This window comes from Clarias gariepinus, chromosome 1 (genome assembly GCF_024256425.1).
Source record: "Clarias gariepinus isolate MV-2021 ecotype Netherlands chromosome 1, CGAR_prim_01v2, whole genome shotgun sequence".
Classification (NCBI taxonomy): Eukaryota; Metazoa; Chordata; class Actinopteri; order Siluriformes; family Clariidae; genus Clarias; species Clarias gariepinus.
The window spans coordinates 34,173,308-34,194,416 of record NC_071100.1 but is presented as its reverse complement, the minus strand read 5'-3'; the positions used below and the strand labels follow the sequence as shown (position 1 = coordinate 34,194,416).

General features: G+C 37.2%; 1 protein-coding gene across 3 annotated transcripts in view; it reads left to right on the top strand.

Annotated features, from left to right (window-relative positions):
* Positions 1–18,823: 18,823 nt before the first annotated feature.
* LOC128525453 (ADAMTS-like protein 1) overlaps positions 18,824–21,109 on the top strand; it is a 120,114-nt gene continuing 117,828 nt past the window's right edge. For all 3 annotated transcript variants that reach the window (XR_008360761.1, XM_053497517.1, XM_053497519.1), the window contains exon 1: positions 18,824–19,077. Coding sequence is in view for 2 of the 3 variants with exons in the window: in XM_053497517.1 (XP_053353492.1) it covers positions 19,027–19,077 (51 nt within the window). In the remaining variant the exon portion in view is untranslated. The remainder of the gene's footprint in view (positions 19,078–21,109) is intronic.

Below are 21,109 nucleotides of genomic sequence, written 5' to 3'. Positions count from 1 at the left end.
TCAACAAATTGCAACACAACCGAATGCATATCAACACTTACAGTAATCTATCAGATTGTGTATATACACGAATGCACCTGGGTACTGAACTACAGTAGATTACTAATGTGAAATCTGAACAGCAAGGTGTGGCGGGTGGGGGATATCAAATATACCATACCATAAAATCATATCTTGTCATTCTCTTTAACACTAACTTTATCATGGTCAGGGTCACAGATTTAGAGCCAATCCTGTTAAGATGGAGGAATTCACCCTGAATGGGATGCCTGTACATCACAGAGCACCATGCACTCATTTACACTTATTGGCTAATCCACCTACCTACATGCTTTGTTGCACAATTGGATGGTCCCAGAGAGCATGGACAGAAAGAAACTCAAGCTCAGGCTTAAACCAAGGACCAAGCAATGCTACCTACTACACTATGCCATATTCAGGGTGCTGTGAGTATTTTTCTGGACCATATCAGAGTTTTATTAATGTGTTTTTATTTATGTATATACTTTAATGTTTATTACAGTTTTACCAAAAATGTAATAGCAGTGCAACATTTCATCCAAATTGTGCAGCTTTCGTGTTAAAAGCACAACCTGGATCTAAGTGATTCTTGTGCCTTCCCAGTGCACTCATAAAGCAACAGAGCACTCTAGTGTCCACTATGTGCCAATTCAAGTGTGGCATTTGGCTGTGTTCAATTTCCTTTTAACCTTCTGATTTTTCCAAATAAATAAAACCTGCAAAGAGTTTATGATAATCCAGTTACCCTACTGTGATGTTCACTATAAGGAAATGGAGTCACCTATCTGTGCTTTTCCAAAATTCCATTATATATGTAGTCTCCATTTTGTGTTAAATTAACCTCCACTAGATCCATCTCTGTACACTGATGTCTAATGATGTTCAACATCAATCTTGACAAACCGTGTCTTGATGGACTTTGCTGTGTGAACAGGAGCACTGTCATTCTAGAACAGGACTGCGTCTCTCAGTTCAAGTGAAAGGTAACTCCATAGAAAACATTCTAGAGAATTTTGTGCTTCCAATATATTGACGAATTATGTGAATACATATTTGATAATACAAACATGATAGATTATCAAGGTAATCTGGTTCTCTTCTACAATCCTAAAAACATACTTTCGGATAAACTGGTTTCTAAACTGCCATAAGTGTGTTGTCCCCTTTTATCCAGTGTTTACGGCATAAGCTCCGGAGTCAACACCACCACCCTAACCGAGATAAATGTTATCATGCAATGTTAACTGGAAATGTTAGCATTTGTATATTCCACTTTATAAAATGTTAAACCCGCAGCTGCCAATTTTCTCCACTAGCTGGCATCATACGCTTAGTTTTAATAATTTCAGCAGCCTATTTCTTTTTTCTTCCTTTTTTTCCTTTTTAGCAAGGATTGCAGATTCATGTTTTTTTCCCTAGTTGATATATTGAAACCAAAATCAGCTCTACTGTTTCAGTTTTATATGTGTGTATCCAACAATCCAGCTGGCTCTGTGTGTTTGCCAGAAACAATTACAGCAGTCACCACACAATCACTGCGAAATTCTTTACATGCTTCACATTGTGATTGTATCCCATATTGTAAAATCATTATTATTGTGTCCTTTTGTAAAAATGTCAGTCTAGTTTAATGTAATCTAGGTGTTGGACCAGAGTGAATAGTGTTAATATGCTAAGAACCTAAAGAACCATGAAAATTCACACACTTGTGAAATAAAAAAAAAAGGGTACAGTAAATCACAGCTGAAAACTTACACAGGGTAAATTGCTTTTTAAACAGGGGAATGGAAAGGGATTAAATGAGCGCTGCAATACTGTATCTGTATCATTAATCATGTGCACACAATGGAATTAGTCTTAATATTTCATTCATCAATAAAGTTTTTTCTTTTTGTAAATTGTATGTGTGAAAATAAAATTGCCTCATGTTTACTTAAAGCAACATTAAAAAAAATGGTGATATAACCATGGTTGTTATTATATGGGTGATACTGTACATATAATAAAGAACATCTGTACTGCACATTGATGGTAATGTTATCTTACCATCTTGAAGCAGCACATTAAATAAAAATTATGCAGATACAGATCAAGCCATTCAGTTTATATTAACTCCAAACACCAGAATGGGGAAAAGGTCTCAATTCAATGACTTTGACTATGCCATGGTTGTTAGTGCCCGAGAGGCTGGACTGAGTAGTACTGTATGAAAAGAGAAACACAGAATGGTGTGAAAAGCAAAAAACATCTAAGGAATGGCAGTTCTTCAAGCAGAAGTGAAGTGTTAGTGAGAGAGGTCAGTGCTTAATGGCCAAAAGCCATTTCCATCTGTGATTAATAAAGTTCTTTGAATCTTGACTCCTGAATCTTGAATACAGGTTAATGCTAACAGCTAAGCTATTGTAACTCAAGAAGCCACTGTATACAAACATGCCTGTCAGAACACAACACAAATAGGTTAAAGATTGAAATAGTTCAATGCACACATTTTCTGAAATATGTTACATGCACATGAGTTTAGTGCACTTTGATACTGTGTGTGTGTGTGTGTGTGTGTGTGTCTGTATGGGGTCTTCTTCCTAGTTTTAATGTTTTTTTGTAAACTGGAGTAATGTGGTGCTTGCTGTTGTGCATTTACTAGCAACAGCAGCAGGTTCCCTGGTGGATCAGTGGATTTTAGAGGTGTTATGTTGCATATATTAGTACTGTTCCAATCGGTACAAGGTCTCTCGTTTGGTCCCACTATGATTCAAATGGATACAGTTTAGCTCTCTTACTTCTCTGATTTTTTTGGGCAGAGGTCATAAATATCCATATAATTTTTTTTTAAAATGTAAACATCTATAATTTTTTTTTTATTTAAACCAATACAAAGGAAAAACACAGGCTTCTTAACATGATAAACACCCACTCAGATGAGTGATAGAATATTCTTTTTCAAACAACAACCTGTACAGTTAGTGTTTACGTTTATGTACAGTACACTTGTACAGTACTTTCGTACTTAATGTAAAGCTAATGCTTGTATAAACAAGCATTAAGCCTTCGTGTGCATTCCTTAACATTAAGTGCTCAGGAAATTATGATCAGTTTGCTAGCGATCACAGGTTTGTATCAGTTTATGTTTCAAAATAAAATTTATAATGAATGAAAAGAAAATGTTTTAAAACGTATTTGCCTGTAAACTTGTGTTAGGTTTTTTCATTCAACGTTATCCCAATGTTATGTAGTCCATGTTCGACGTCATTTCATTAAGGTTATTCTAACTTTTTAAAAACAAAAACAACCTATATCAATTTTGTTACTATGTCTGCAATATTGCCAAAGTAACCTTGCCACATCATTTTGACATCCAAAAATTCCTGCTGGGGTGCCAGTGCAAGTACATAGCAACATAGAGTCTAAGGCTAAGTTTAGACCAGTATAAAAGTGTGGAGCAGGGCCATAAATTTCTTTTGCTGGGGAATTTTATTATTCAAAATTTTTCAGGTTTTGGAAGAAAGTTGCTTCTTTTATTAGCAATCGCACGTCCAGGTCAAATTGTTCCCATGAAAAATGTCCAGTCATGTGAAATTGCTAGGATATTAATTTACCAGTGGAAAACCTCGAAATGTTTTTGCAAAAATTTTACCAAGATTTTTTTGTTGTCTGTTAAGAAAATCCAGAGAGTTTTCAACGCTAAATAAAAAATAGCTCATGTACATTATTGTAAGTTTACACTGGCATGAGAGTAGGTGCTGGTTTAGTTACCCATGAACAGTTAGTAAGAAAAGAAGGAGAAAAGGTATACAAATAATCCAATCTTTAGTATAGTGTAACCATCAGCAAGGACAGGAAGGAAAAATTGAGTAAAAAACAATAATCATGTAGTTTAGGCTCAGTGATCATAATTAAGTCTCTATAATTCAATCTATTTTCTTATTCCCACCAAATTTAAGCATTGCACACCAAGGGCTGTTCGGTTGAAGGAAATAACACTAATGTGTACTAATTAAATGCTTAATTTTGCCAATAAATGACAATTTAGTCATTGTTTCTACCTGTCAGTTGTATTTTACTGCTGCCTTTATGCAACACATTTTCTGATAGTAAAAGTATTTGCTTTGTGATGATCCAAATACCTAGTGCTAAGGCAACAAATCTGTTGTTATTGAGTGCTCCACAACAAAGACAGAGTAAGAATAAAGTTCATATGAGTACTTTAAAAAATAACATTAAGCTTTTGTTGTTTTTGTCATTACATCATTTATTAAAGATATTTTGCACAAGAGCTACAGATGCCTGCATCTAAATCATTAGGGTGGTTTATACTATTAAGGCTGCACACCTAATCAAATGAAGAAATAAACACCTACAAAAATATAAATGGTTACCAGGACACAAATGGTTAACTAATAAAATAAAAATCAACATTAGCTTAAATCCAATCTGAATTCCACCTGCCATAACCCACAACAGCCTACAGACTAGGGGTGGGAAATTTGGATATCTCTGTATTTTTATACTGAATAACAACACATAATATACAGTATACTTATTACAATATTTTGAAACAATATGAAATGAATAAAGTGTTCATTTGCAAATCAAATCCACACTTGAGATGTCACCAGCACTTAAAAACAAAGTAAAATTGCCATGGCAGGGTTTCATTCCTTGTTTAAAACATAAATGAAAAATATGTATAATATTAATGACAATGAATGACTGTCGCATTGTTCACCATTAATGTGTAATAATTTGTTTTAGCTCTGGGTCAAAAGTGTATCGAATTTAACGATTCGGGTTAATTAAATTAACTGAATTAAAATTTAGAATGTACACTTTATTGACTACCCGTCCAGCGTTTAGCACAATTTAGTGTATTTTTTATCACCTTGCCACCGATGATAACACAAAATTTAGTATTCGGCAATTATTAGCAAGGTAACTTAAGATCTGGGCAAATGTTTAAACTTTAAAATGCATAACCAAGACAATAGTTGTTTATAAAGAAACAATAATTTATTGAACTAACCTACAGTACGATACATAAAACTACGCTACTTCAACACACACACACACACACATACACACACACACACACATGCATACACACAAAGAGTTCAGAGGGTAAAAGTTAAAGGAGTTCTTCTGGTAATGTTTACTAGACCTGAGAAAGTCACAAGAGCAGAGCCTTGGGTTTAATCTTACTGTTTAGTTATAAATCACGTTGTTGCTGATTGGTTGGTGCGCTGTTGTACAGCCTTTATAAAAAAAAATAAGGCTATCTCAAGAGATAAATAGTTAAATACATCAATAAAACATTAATGTACACATAATAGGTCTACACCATCTGACAAAGTAAAAAAAAATTTCCACTAAGGTAGACTCCCAGAGTTGTCCTAAAAATAAAAATGATACAGCCTTTCCTTTTGGGCAGAAGACTTTTCAGGGTGTAAAGGCTTTGAGGCACAACATATAACCTTTGCACTGCAGTTTACAATGCTGTTGATACTGTGCTCATGTCTTATTTTCATCACAACTTTTTGACGTTTATATGTAATGCTATCCGGTCACACTAGCACACATATTTTTAAAAGGAAGTACCAGTTATGTAAACTCCAGATTTGTGTGCAGGCATAAAGGGAGAGGGGGCAGGACTGCACAGAGAGTGTGGGAGAGGAGAGATACATGCTTCATGTAATGCAATAATAACCTACAGTATGCTGATATAAACTACAGGTGTCAGATGTTCTCCTTCGTTCAGGTGTGGCTTCTGTCACACCTGATTCCAACAGTTTAATCAGCTTTCAACAGACTATCAGATGTGGATTCTCCTTGGTTGAAATGAAAACCTGCACACACCAACCTTTTCTGGAGAGAATTTGACACATCTCATATAATTGCTATTGACTCATCCTATACCCTGCATCGAAATATTACCATATACCTTAAAAAGTTGATTTACCACACAGCCCTACTACAGACATGGCCAGCATGAACTACAGTCAGCAGCACACCTTCACACTTTACTGGCATGTTCACAGATGCAAAAACATGGATCACAGTGCCCCTTATGCCACCATACTCCTTTTAAATGACTGTTCACCACCAGTAACTTTCCAAAGAAATGCTTCTGAGCTGATCTTACCAAGGCTTCCTCTCCCTTATCTCCCTGGTAAAAGAGTTTCAATAATTCCTGGGGTTGGCCAACATTCATCAGAGGTGTATACCGGGCTTCAGCTTCATTCCTGTTTTGGTCCCAAGTCTCTCAATCTGTCTCCCAAACCTATCATGGAGTTGGACATATTTGAATCAGACATGGGAGCAGTGTTTGATCAACCCCTGACTGAGTTTGCTGGCTGGCAGAGACTGGAATGAACCACAAGTCAAAGCTGCTTTTCAGCAGGGTCTTAACTCAGAAGTGCTGAGGGAGCTGGCCTGCTATAATGACCAAGTGTGCCTTTAGTGTTTTATTTATTGACTTCTGTCTTGACCACCTCATCTATTGCCAAGTTCACCAGGGGGAATTAACCCTAAATGTAACACTGAACATTCTGAGCCCCTATAGCTGGGCCAAGCCAAATTTTGTTTTTGAGAGAGAGAATCAAAGAAAGGAGAGGCTTTGTTTTATTGTTGCCATGGCTTAATGAACTTTCCGAAACAAAGTTATGACCCAACCCTGCTTCACAGAGGTCTCTACCATTTCCACTAGTGCCCCAAGTTTTGGTGACCTGTCTTTTACATTACACTTAATTAAAAAAAAAAAAACATTTAAAAAAATTGTTAAAAGTCAATTTCCTTGCAATGCTAATCAACTCTGGAGCTGAAAGCAACTTAATGGGCCAAGATACATCAATAAACTCAACATTCCCACATTGCCTTTACAGCATCCCCTAAAGGCATTTACCATTGATGGAGGGTCTATATTGGGGCTGAAAGATTCACAAGGTGCATCCAACCATTTTTTTTTTCTCCAGATCAGTGCCTTTCACTAGGAAGACATCTTTCTACTGGTCACAGTCACAGCTAAAACATTATAACCTAAGGTTTTCCCTGGATGCACCATCATTGTTAACAAGTATTTTGGCATGAAAAAGATCAAATCATAAGATGGTCATTCCATTGCATTTACCAATGTCTCCACCTTTGTTAAATTCTCCTGACTTTGGGCACAGTGGAGAGCCTCGAAAACCAATGCCTCATTTATGTTTCCCCATGTACCACAAGTTCCAAGAGGTACTTAACAAGACTAAAACTAGTGGCCTAGCTCCTTATGAAGAATATGACTATGCCATTAAGCTGCTAGCCAGCACCACACCCTCATGCAATTGCATTTACTAATGCTCCCTAGTAGAACAGAAACCCATGGAGGAATAGTTGCATGAATAACTGCAGGAAGTCTCCATTCAGTTCAGTTCCCAAAGTGAGCTCTTTGGGTGGATTTCAGTTATGTGGAATTTACACCATGGCCTACTTGCTTGCCATGGACTGCAATCCCCAGGACAAAATATTACCATCACATTCACCATACAAAAAAACCCCGCCTTCACAGCATAACAGAGCCATTCATTTTCATGTCGCCTCATGAGACCCCTCAGTCCTCATATGAGAACATCTCGATTACTCCCAATTACATATATTACAAAAAATATATTAAAAGTAAAAAGTTATCAGAAGGGAGGCATGGTGGTGTAGTGGTTAGCACTGTCGCCTTGCACCTCCAGGGTCCAGGTTCGATTCCCGGCCAGACCCAATTCCCATCTCTCTGTGCATGGAGTAGCATGTTCTCCCCGTGCTTGGTGGGTTTCCTCCGGGTTCTCTGGTTTCCTCCCACTGTCCAAAAATATGCAGTTAAGCTAATTGCCGTTTCCAAATTGCCCATAGTGTGTGTGTATGTGTCCTGTGATGGATTGGCACTCTGTCCAGGGTGTACCTGCCTTGTGCCCTAAGCCTCCTGGGATAGGCTCCAGGTCTCCGCGACCCTGAATACAGGATAAAGTGGTATAGAAGATGAGTGAGTGAGTGAGTGAGTGAGAGTTATCAGAAGCTAATAAACAAAAACAATGAGAATAAATTATGTTGGTACAGTATTTACATTTAGGGCATTTGGCAGACGTTCTTATCTAGAGCGACTTACATTTTTATCTCATTATACATCTGAGCAGTTGAGGGTTAAGGGCCTTGATCAAGTGCCCAACAGTGGCAACTTGGTGATTGGGGGGTTTGAACCTGGGATCTTCCGAACCGTAGTCCAATGCCTTATCCACTGAGCTACCCCCGGCTACCCCAGTAGCCCCCAGAGCTACCCCAGTATGCAACATATGAGTATGTTGTAGTTACCCATGTGTGCATACTGTATTGATCATTGGTTGATTATGCTAGCTTTTAGAATTTTACATACATATTACTGCAATTTCGTACTTATTAAAAAGTGTACAAAATGTGGCAGAGCATAATGGAAAGAACTCGGAAGTTACATTCAAATGTATTATATGTAGGAGAAACTAGATGAAGTCAGTGCTGGCATTTCTTATGTTACTTAGTATCATGCATCATACTGACAAATCACATGAGATTATTTATTAGTCAGCTTATTATGGCTCATTGTTTTGGTTTGACTTCATAATATCTAATATGAAATGTATGAGGTTCAGGGAGAATTTAACAGACCATTTAATATTTAATATTTCTCATTGTAGTTACAGTACTGTTTGCGGTCCAGAGTGTCAGGTCATTTTGCACCATGTTTTTTTGGTCTCTTTGTGCTTTGACAATGTTCCAAAACACAGCTTGGTTGACTGAGGATCAGCAGGTCATTTTCACTGAGCCATACTAGAATTAGTATGGCATATGTTTCTTCTGGCAAGAAACAAACTATTCACAGCTATATTTTAGGGCTCTGCTGCTGACAACCCATCTGATCCATGGTAATTATAATTTTAGGGGTGAAATAACTAACACTGAAAGATCAATACCCACCACAGACGCATACAAAACAAATAGGCAATTAGCAACTAACAAAAAAACCTGCCCATGCCTGTATAAATGTGTGTATGAATGCAGTCTTGTATTTAAAGAGGGCAGCTACTTATGTGGCAAAGTAGAAAAAAAATGCATCCCAGTGAGAAGCTACAGACACACTTTCTTTGTTTTGAATATTCAGTACATATTTTATAATGCCAAAAAAACATGAACTGAGATTTTTTTTACTTTCTGCTTTTTCTATGGGATGCAAAAGTACAGCCTCTGTGGCTACATGCACATTTAGTGGCCACGGTTAAGATGATGGAAGTATTACAGATACACAGAAAAATGAGTTTGTCTTGAAAAATGTATAGTTGCCTCAAAAGCCTACCATAGGTTGCTGTAACTGAATTCTGACCGACAGCCAAACAATATGAAAAGGCTTAACTATTTTGTCTGCCTCTTATATATTTAGACACATCACCTCTAAATAAAGATTAATTTATTTCACCAAAATAAACATGGGAAAATTCTATAGTTCCTTGACCTGTCTATTTGCAAAACTTATTTCTGTGTAAGAAGTCAGTTTAAAAAATGTTGTAGATAAAACAGTATTTCTAAAATGTATAAAAATTTTAGGCTATATTTATTTAGATATTTGTGAATTCCTCACTCAGTGAAAAAAAAGGTAAGTATAATCAATTCTGTTCGTAATTTGATACTGGCCATGTAATTAAAAAAAAAAAATCTGCAATGCAGTGGTGCTCCACTTCTCATGACGTTAAAGACTTCCCAGACTTAAAAATGCTAGAACTTTTATTCTATAAAAGTCTATATTTCAGAAAAGTAATGCTCGAAGTTTTCATAACTATAGAGTATAGCAGAACACTTCTTGTGAAGTTCTGAAATTTCACTCCGGTTCTGAAATGTCTGAGGCCAACCCAGAAATGCCAAAACATGCACTTCCCCAAAATCCACTGGCAGCTGGCTTCAAAACTGAGTACTGCACATCCCCATAGACTTTTATGTTAAAATGCCCAAGTTTACAACAGAATGGTACGAAAAAAAGGGGGTTTTGGTGTCAATTGCTAGATTTCTTATTCATGATAACTGGGGGTGAGGGTTTCTGTAACCTGTCAGTTAAAATTAAATTAAAACATAAAGTTATCCATAATCTGGGCGTGTCCATTTTGAGTGACGCCTGCCCTGTAGGCATCAATCTACTAGCTGTGTGCTGTGGATTATTTGATCTAAACAGGAATCGTTGACTGTGAAGGCTTTGTATACCTTGCAAAGCATTCTTATTCTAATTTTTGAGATGATATAATCTCAGTTATATAGGTATTATTTAGTTATATATTTAGAATTAACTTACCAGAAGTAATGTAGGAGTTGGCACAAGATGAGATCATTCAATAACATGCATAAGCGTATAAATTAATATAGCCACCTTAGCATTTTGCAAGTGTGAATGTTAACTGGCGGTCCCACTACAGTTGTAAAATAGGAATAAATCCAATGGTAGTCATCTTTAGCCTCCACAATCCCTAGTTGCATTACAGAGGTTCCTAGTTGGATGGGTGGACCACAGCATTTTAGGTAAGCAAAAGCTAAGATCACTAGCTTGTATGTGGTTACTGAGTTAGATAGGCGGGTTCCAAACCACAGCCAGGCTCTATTCATTTAGCCCATTTTCCCCATTTATAGATTAACCAGGGTTTAGGCAGCTCCTGTCAGGATGGCAACAACCAGAGAGATATGTGCTTCAGGGTAAGAAGAGAGGTGGATTAAATGATTCACCCATCATTCCTAGTGCCTACCTTACATGATCTGGGGTTGCTTCTGCTGGTCAGGTCTAGGCTCAGCAATGTTATGTGCCAAAAATGAGGTCAGCTTACAACCGTCAATGAATTTCTTTTCTTCACTGATAGCATGAGCTCTGGGTTTGCAATTTGTAAATGACTCCTTTAATTTGCTTCATAAGGATGGATTCCCCAGTATCTAATGACTGTTCGGACCTCCCCACTTGAGGTCATTTGAGATCTCCCCAAAGTGTTTTAATGAATAATGAGATCAGGAGACTCTGATGGCCACAGCATAACCCTTACTTTTCTCTTCCTTTTTTTCTCTAAAGGGTCATCTTAATCTTGTGCTTTGGATCACTGGGCTGTTGCAATGTAAAGTGCATCCCATGCGCAGATTCTGGCCTGATTATTGCAAATTGGCCTCAAGTCATTTGTGATAACACACTGCATTCATCTTGCCATCAATTTGGAAAAACCCCTCCATGCTTCAAAGTAGGGATGGTGTACTCATCATCCGCCTTGTTGAGTCTTCTTAAAACATAGTATTTATGGCTGCCGCAAACAGTTACAGTACATTTTGGTCTCATCACTCCAAATGAATTTGTGCCAGAAGTTTTGAGGCTTGTCTTCGTGATGTTTGGCCCATTGTAGGTCGCTGTTTTTGGTATTGGCACAGTAACTTTTTTATGACAACTTAACCATGCAGCCCATGTTTTAGTACTTATTTCTTTTGCATGTTGAAACAGCCACACCACTTATCTGGAGAAGGGCCTGTATTTTAGCTGATTCTGGTTGTGGGTTTTTATTTGCATCCCACACAATTGTCATGGTGGTTAAAATCTTTGCTGGTCTACCTGACCGAGTTTCAACACTTGAGATTTTCAAATTTTACATGTTTGGATATCTTTTTATATTCTATCCCTGATTTATAAATTCAGCTACCTTTTACCAGATCTTTTGCAGGCTCAATATTCAATGAAGTCCCTGCAGCACGGGATGAAATATGCATGGGTCTTTTAAAACCTCAAATACTCATTGGCTATAAAATGACTCTAATTACATTCAAACAAGTCACACGTGTGAAAACTTAACCTTAATAGCCATTTACACTTTGTCTGACAGCTTGTATGTACTGTACATTGTCAGGTCAGCTATCTGCAGGTTTTTTAAACTTCAAAGCCATTTATTTTAGTTAGCAGCCTGACTTACCAGGGCTCACATAATTATTTGATAATAACTGACTTGATACAACTAGCCCAAAATTATATTTATAATAATTATATCTGGATTATTGTATTTATATTATTATATATTTCACAATTCTGCCAGGGTCTTTAAATTTAAGAGCAGAAATCAGCCCCCTGCCTAATATTAAGTATTTCACCCTTCCTGCAGGGTGGATTGCACTTGTTTTCCTGCACATCACAGGGATGCTTGATTAAATTCAGATCTGGAGAATTTTAAGGCCAAGGCAACACTCTGAACTTGTTTTTTTGTTCTTAAACCAATTTTTAACCATTTTTGCTGGTTGGGGCGCATGGTTTTGCTGGAAGAGGCCAAGGGCATAAGGAACTACTGTTTCCATGAAGCGGTGTTCTTGGGCAACAGCAAATTTTAGGTAGGTAATGTGTGTCAAAATAACCACATGAATGGCTTCCCAGCAAGAAATTGGCAAAAACATTACACTGCATCCTTTGGCTTGTCTTTTTCCTGTAGTGCATTTGGTGCCACCTCATCCCCAGGTAAGTGCTGAGGATGAGGTGGCACCAAATCCCTACGTACTTTGGGTGCTGTTGGTTGTGGGATGGGCGTCCATGCATCAAAAAGTTTTTGTTCAAAAAATTTTTTGTCCAGGCTCAATCGGTTTGGGTTCTGGTTAGTTTGGAAGTCTTGGGCTCTTTGCCTGTTGAGCCCAGGCTTTGGTGCACAGCATGTTTTGGAGCCTTTCTGTTGTGCCCAGCCTTGACTTTTTAAGTAAAATAAAAATTAATTTACATAAACAATGGTAAATAATTTTAACTATCCAAGATGGCAGTGTTTTATTATTTTTTTTGTATGTGTGTTAAGTTTACTTTCTCAGACACTGCTTCTTGTGTGTATTCTTTTGTTTATTCTTACATTTATTGTTGCTGCTTATCTTTGAGAGCTACCAAACAAATTTCATTGCATCACTACAATGACAATAAAGTATCTTTATTTTTTGTCTTCAATTTCATGTCGATAATTTTTTTATATCCTGATTGATACAAAAAAAGCATAGATCTGCCCTAATGCTTAACAGTTGACAAGATATATATTTTTTTTATCAAATGCTTCTATTTCCAAACATACCTTTAGTGATTATGGCAATGAATGTTAGGTGTTAGACCCTTGAACAGCTTTCATTTATCAGTCCATAGCACTAATTTCCAAAATGTCTCTGGCATATTGCCATTTATTAATGACATTTCCTATAGTGGAAATTTGCTTTACAATATTTTCGCAAGGTTTCATCTCTTTTTCAGGCATCAGCTAGCTTCATTTTTCAGATATTCTGCCTGCTACTTAAAGGTGCCCAAAGTTATTAAGTGTTAACACTAGGTTTGAAGAGAATTTATTTATGGTGAAAATTTCATTTCTGATGGCAATTCTTGACCTGCCTAATTAGTCAATTAAAACTAAGCCCAACCTTTCCATATAACCATGTAAGCAATGGTTAAAGCAATATGGTATCATTTATTCCAAGCACATAGCTGAGCAGTTTAGGGTCCTGTCAAAGGGTCCAACTCCTAATGTCACTAAAAGTGAACTAGAAAGAGAATGGTGGTGAAGAGCACTGTAACATTTCTGTCCAAAATCTCTCATAAAGATTCTTCTCTTTTTAAATCTATTAACTGAAAACACCATAGAATATGATTTTACAAACGTTTATAACTTATAAAATAACTTGTACTATTGTTGAAACTGTCAAAAGTAGAGAGTGAAAAAAGAGAGATTTTCTTTTTTGTGTATAGGCAATGGTATCACCAGCAGGACTGCAGTGGAAATTGGAGTTCAGCATGTTTCAAACACAAGGCATTTTTTTACTACCAAATCAAATAATTACAGAGACATCATAGGATGGCGATTACTGCCTTCTTCCTTTTGTACATGTGGTGAACAAACCAATCAGAATGGTTCCATTCAATTCCAGAGACAAATCAGGTTGAATCCAGATGTCACTGATGATAAGAGAGAAGTTGCGAATGGGGGAATTAAATGTCTAAACAGCAGTGAAAGCCGTGATTTACTATATTGAATTAAAGACAAAGAAATAAAGGTGAAATGAGACTTGGTTCCTTTCTGCTCTAATTCCCAGTGTTATGTGTGCTTACTGAGCACCATGAAACCAGTATGGGAGAATGATTAGTCCGCCGTAGACTGGCGTTGTTCCATACTCTGCCAGTTCTCTGCACAAAGACTTTCCTGTAACAATAGACAGCCTTGAAGCCCAGAAGCTTTCCACTCACTGACCATAGTTTCTCTTTTCAGACACTTAATCCCTGATTGAGTGTTTGGAATCTTGAACTGTGCAATGGACTGATATTCCTCAGAGAGATGCTGGAGGTGCATAATGACTAGAGTACAAAATACATAGCAATTCCTGGGTCAGGAGAAGTATTTGTTTTGTATTTCTCAAACAGAAGTAATACTGACCTAGTAAAATTTAAAACAGTTGTTTAGAAATATATGATAGTTCACATTAATTAATAAAAGAGATGTGTGTAAGCAGGAGGTCAGCAGGAATTACCTACAATATGATACTGTGGTAATGGTAAATTACTCTTTCATCTTAAATCATTATATGCTGAACTGTAAGTAGATCATCAGTCAAATAAACTAGGCCTTATTTAAACAAGGCTTGCCTTGGATCACTGAACAACACAGCGTGGATGCCTAATTGTAGCCTGGCTTGAGAATGATACAGTGGAACCTTGGATTACGAGCATAATTCATTCCGGAAGTGGGCTCGTATTTCAAAACACTAACGTAAACCAATTCGAATTTGCCCATAAGAAATAATGAAAACTCAAATAATTCGTTGCACGGGCAAAAAAAAAAAAAACTACGTAAAAATAGTTAACACGAAATATAAAGTAAAAATAAAACAAATTAAGCTGCACTTTACCTTTAAAAAAAGTAAAAATAAATTCTGACAGATGAGTGTTTCCGTTTGTGTGTGCAGGCGCTGTGTATGTGTGTGTAAAGCTAAAGTAAGGAGCTCCTCCCTTTTCCCCCTTCTCGTCTTGCACAGTTATCCTTCCTCCACTCTTTTCACACACGCACGCACACAACAAAAACACTGTTTTATCAGAAAAATGATAAAGAAATCTTTCTAATGACACTCGATTCAGCGACACACTAACGAAATCACTGCTGTAAAGTAAAAATAAAACAAATTAACCTGCACTTTACCTTTAAAAGAAATCGTGACAGAGCAGTGTTTCTGTGAAGGGCAGAGAAAAAGAGTGTATGTGTGTGTGTGTGTGTGAAGGTGAAAATAGGAGGGGTGTCTGTGTGTGTGTGTGCAGGGAAGACGACTACCCACAATTCCGCAGTGCAAGAAAGAGAAAAACCGTTACAGTAGCTCAGTTGTGATCATGTGACGCTCAGCGTCAAAACAAGAAGCGCATGCGTGATACATGATACTCGGTACTCGTAAACCAAGACTTTTTCAGGTCAAAAATTTATTAAAAATCTTTGCTCATCTTGCGGAACACTCGCAAACCGTGTTACTCGCAATCCAAGGTTTCACTGTGTATGTACTCTGGGGGAACCATGTTCTGCCCCAAGACACAATTTGCCAGTCGGGGAGTATCGGAATGCACAGCGTGCTGAAATGGACACCTGCTGATAGACAGACAGGTAGGCATCTTGCTACAAGCCGAGCATTCCTTGAACAGACAAGCCAAGAGGTTCCTTTCTTCCCAGGCACTGACCCCCCACCAAACCCAACTTGGCAAACCCCCAAAGAAGAAATGCAACGTTCCCAACAGGATAAATTAAAACAGAAACAGATGAGTAGAGCCACTAGCATAAATATTAATCATCTGGACAGTAAGGATGAGTTGGCATTCAGAAACCTTGCTTCAGTACAGTCTCCATGTACATTTGAGGTTTTAGGTTGCATCTCTTCTTAAGATTTTGTGTGCACATATGCCAATGCACGCCAGTGCATGAATGCACTTTATGTCTATACTCGGTTGGTTATACAAGAAATAAAACATGATGTGGCGTTTAGATATATCACTCCCAATGTTGATCAGTTTCCAATAATAGCATGGCTGTCATAATTTATTTCTCCTATTTTACAGCAATATGCCAACACCCAAATTTTTGTTATTTATTAAAAAAATGACATCATACTTTTTATCCATATATAGTTATGGTATGTGATTCCTTTACCAAGCACTCTTCCTCTTTTTCTCTGTTGAAGTTAATAAGTAAAAACATCCAGGTTTTTCATGTTACTTAGAAACCGCAAGGAACTTCATCCTAAAGTTTCCCGGTCTGAAAACCTAATCAAACCATGTCTGTCTGTTACAAAATACAGAAACTGGAGATTCTGTGCATAAGTGCAATTCTTTATCCTCACATAAATCATTATTACATAAACCATTACAAACATTAAAACAAATCTGCTTTTATTCAGATTCTCCCATACAAGTCCCCAGGTGCATTAATATAATCCTGTGACTTGCCTTAATATTAAAAAATTCCTTCCAAGTTGTGCTATTATATAAAAAAAAAAAAGTCAACTTCTGAACAATCAGAATTGAAACAAAAACAGAACTTCTATTGGGACTGAATCATTGTTTGTTGAGAAAGTTAATAGTAAAAATAATATAAATAAATATGAAATAAGAAAAAGTATTTAGAAAGAGTATTTGTGTGGGGACCATATGCTTACAATCCTTTCAGCAAACAGGGACGTTGCTCTTTTTCCTACAACTTCCTCAGACGTGGTCATGTGCCCTTTGACCATCCTGTTGTAAACATCCTTCCTCTGCTTCCCAAAGAATTTCAAGTAAAATGTTCTAAATATCTGGTTCTATATGAAATTGAAAAAAAAAAAAAAAAACACTGTATAGCTATTCTTACTTTGTGTATTTTCTGACCATCAATCTATTTGAGAGTTTAGACACCCAGTTTGGTTAAATCTTAAACATGTTAAAACCCATAGTAACATCTTACTGTAGCTAAATGAAGAAACATCAAAGTACAAAAATTCAGTCAGTGATAACTTAAAAATGTTATTTTATCAATTACATGTATTTTAGATCTAGTCTGTCTGATAAATCAAACGCTTTTTTCTATTCCTATTACTTCTAAAATGTAGTGATTAGATATGTTACACTAAAGTTATAGCCCTAAAGCTGTCAGTAGAAAACACCAATTACAAGCACAATTTTTTGAAAAAGCAAAAAAAAAAAAAAATTACATCCAAACTGCTTATACACTGTTCTGGAAATCCCTTACACTGTATATATACTGTAGTTAAAAGAACATTATCAGTTTAAAGATTACAAAAATTATTTTAATTTTGGACATATTCTTACACCTTTTATTCAGGTCTTATCTTCCCACATTTTTATTTACTTATTTCTTTCTTTTTAGAAATAAAAAAAAATGGACGTGACATTTTAAGTTTTAAACTCATCACAACATATAAAAGTCAGTGTCTTCCAATTACTTCCACTGTAACTTTTTTATAAAGTTTACCGACTAAGAAAAGCACATAAGCACACATTACACCACTGCTAAAGGCCATCTTCTAATAACGCATGATATTCTTTAACAACCCACACGTTTTCCCTTTATATTCTCCTAAGGGTATTTACCCTCTCCAGCTAGAAAGAGTGCATGCAAGTGAGTTCAAGTGTAGCTGTTTGAATTCCTCTCTTTGGCGTGCTAATGGAGATTAAGCTGAATTGAAGCCTGCATGTCAGCCAGCAATTCAGGTAGTTCATACCAGACATGCCTTCTCTATTGTGTTCCTCTAAGTGCATCTTACACGGACCTTCACGAAAGGTAGAAAGGCAGATGCCGTTTCAGTCAAAGATTTTCATTAGTTTAACTCTGTTCTGCCTAAAAGCCTTAGAAAAAGACAAAACAAACAAAACAAAAATCAAAAACAAAAAAACAAAAACAAATTTTGCCTTGACCACTTTAGGTTGTCCATTACCTACAGTAGTGTGGCAGATTGTAGCCTAATAAAAGAAACTGTTGTTCAATGGCACTTATGAACTGGGATTAGTTATAATACAGAGAGAGAGAGAGAGAAAGACTTTAAATTAAAGTATTTCATATAATTATTAATGCAAACTATGTTTTGCACAATGCAATTTCCATGGAGGCAGTGTCGTTTAGTGTTTAGGACTGTCGCCTTGCTCCTCCACTTCCTTCGGTTCCCACCTTTGGGTCTGTGTGCATCGCGTTCACATGTTCTCCCTGTGCTGGTTGGGTTTCCTCTGGGTACTCCGGTTTCCTCCCACAAACCAAAGACATGCAGATTAGGCTATTTGGCTTTGTTAATGGTGGCAAAAATAAGAATAAATACAATGGTCACCACTGGCCTCCACAGGTCCTAGCTGGACTACAGAACTTCCTAGATACTGTAGGCTGGATGAATGGATATATGGAATTATCATGCACATGCCACATTTCATTACATTATCTATCGATCGTATTTATGTTCTTTTCAAACGAGATTTGAAGCCTCTGATTTCGATCACTAAAGATACAAGAAAGAAAAACTAGGAGTGATTGAACAGAAATCACTTCTCTTCATCCACCGCCCTGAGGAGTGAAGAGAGATGAGTCAGTTGACAGGTTGAAATATGCACCTCTTGTATGTTCATGCCAGGAATTAAAAGAAAAATAGACGGGAAAAAAATGACAGCGTGGTAGCACCGTGGCACAGAACCCCTCCTTACCATTATTTGGCATGTCCTGACCAGAACAGAACAGAACATAGAGTTGAGGGTGTAGCTTTAAGAGCGTGTAGTCAGGGTAGCCCGTCACGCAAATATAAAGTTAGTAACAACGTGCTACTCGTGCACTACAATTGGGAAGTAAATATGAAACGTGGTGTCGTCAGAAGCTGCTTTTCCAATACGGTGAGAGTCAATAAAAGCAGTGAGACTCCACGCGCTTCCACAGTCCATTAGACACAGCGCGTTCAACCCGCGCAGATTCAACTGACAAGAGGTGAAGCTGTGTGAGTGCTAGCATGAGCGCATCGGCGGGACGGCTCTTCGTGTGGACTTTGCTGCTGTTTGAGGTAAGTTGTATTCGTTTAATAAACTCGAGTAAGGAACTTACTCGAACTGGCGCGTGCGGGCTGGTTGAAGGTCAGGTCATTCGCACGCGCGCGCTCGATAACCTCCAGTATACAGTAGAGTCACTGCTTATCTGTTACTCTGCGCGCTCTCCCCTTTAACAAGCGCACGCGGTTATCTAACGGACGGATGCTTTTAGCGCCAAAAATCAATTAGTGCTGACAGCACGCGTGGAAACGGGAAAGGTGTTTTTCGGACAGGGTGTGAAAGTTTTTCGGCAGCTGTGTTTGTTTGTTTGTTGTATTTCCATCCACACATTCTCTCTCTCTCTCTCTCTCTCACACACACACACACACACACTCAGGCACGCACACACATTTCCCTTAGTGTTTTCTCCTTTGGTTATGCTATGTGCCTTTGACTCAAGCGGTCATCTGGAATGCATTTATTAACTGATAAATAAACACGTCATGCCTGGCTTCTGTTTCTCAAGACACAGTTGGTGCATGTGGCTCTGAGCAGTAAAGCAAACAAAATCAACAAGACTTGAGTTGTATATACTGCTTTAATACATCCACTAAACATTTACCTGATCAGCATCATTAGCTTTTAGCTCATCAGTCATGACCAACATACTGTAGTAGAGATCTAGATTCCAACTCTGGCTCTGGAGTACACCATGTCCTGCAGATGTTTGTCTTATCTTTGCTCTCAGGACACCTGACCAAAGTAATGAGCTAATATCCAGCCATTACTGATTTCAAGTTGGTGTGTTAGAGAATGGAAAATAAAAAATAAGCAGAGTGTGAGTTATTCCAGGACCAGAGTTCGGAAAATGTGTGATTTACGTTGGTGCAACTTACAGTGATGATGTTGCAAAAGCGATTCATATTCAATAGGCAGGTCCGTCTGAGCATGTTTAAGGACAGCTAGACTAAGCCATGATGTAAAATAGGTTGAATTTATCTATTTTTAACTTGCAATAGATTTATCAACATGGAACCCCATCATTAATCAAGGAGCGTCATTATTATAGATGGGGGAAGAAGAAAAAATCAGTTATGTCTTGTGATTCTTTTGTGTGGCAATTCATGTATCGCCACATTGACTCCAAAATATATTTTTTTAATTAAATTTTTATGTAGATATGTTCGAGGTGGTAAAATGTTGCAGTTAATCTAAAATCCTACAGATTGTAAAATATTCACACATTGACAGGCAGCACAGTGTTTGTATGGTACTAGTAAAGAAGTTTAACAAAATCTTTACAAATGTTTAATATTGCATTGTATATTTATAAAATCATGATATTTACAGAATCGCAATACAAACCAAATTGTCATCTAGACATCGTGATGTCATAGTATTGAGTGGTCCTTGGTGATTACTGTGCCTAATCATTATACAGCAATACTTAAGTCAAAAACCTTGTATTCAACAATTATTGGGATAAAGAGTAAGGATTTATAATGTCATCATTTAGGGTCACCCAGAAATAGATGGGCTGCCTCTAAGTCTGGTGTCTGTCAATGTTTCTTCCTCATTTAGTCTCGGGATGTGTTTCCTTGCTCACAATTGCTCATTAGGAATCTAAATCCTCATAAAGATCTTTGAAAAACTTGCTTTGTTTGTCTGTTTTAAGTGCATTATTAAAATAAATTCAAGGCAAAATTAACATGATTTTCATTTTATACCCCAAGACAAATATTGAATTCAGTCTTACTCTTGCATATTTATAAATGTTTATGTCATGTAACACACCCCTAAGTGATCAGGTGACGTTAGACATATAATCACAAAACTGGGCTATTACCCTAAAACTCTAGTAGCATATTGCAGTGTCCTGGATGTAAAAGACCTGGACAACAGGATGTGTGGAACAGAAGGATGGTGAAGGCTTGACCGGAAGTTGAAATGCTGTTCATAGAGACACACCCACCTGTTCATGTATAGGTCAACCTTAAAATTCTTCATCATGCTTTTCACATTATTGGCATTTTTTCTTGAAGTGTCAATCCTGTAAGCATACATGAT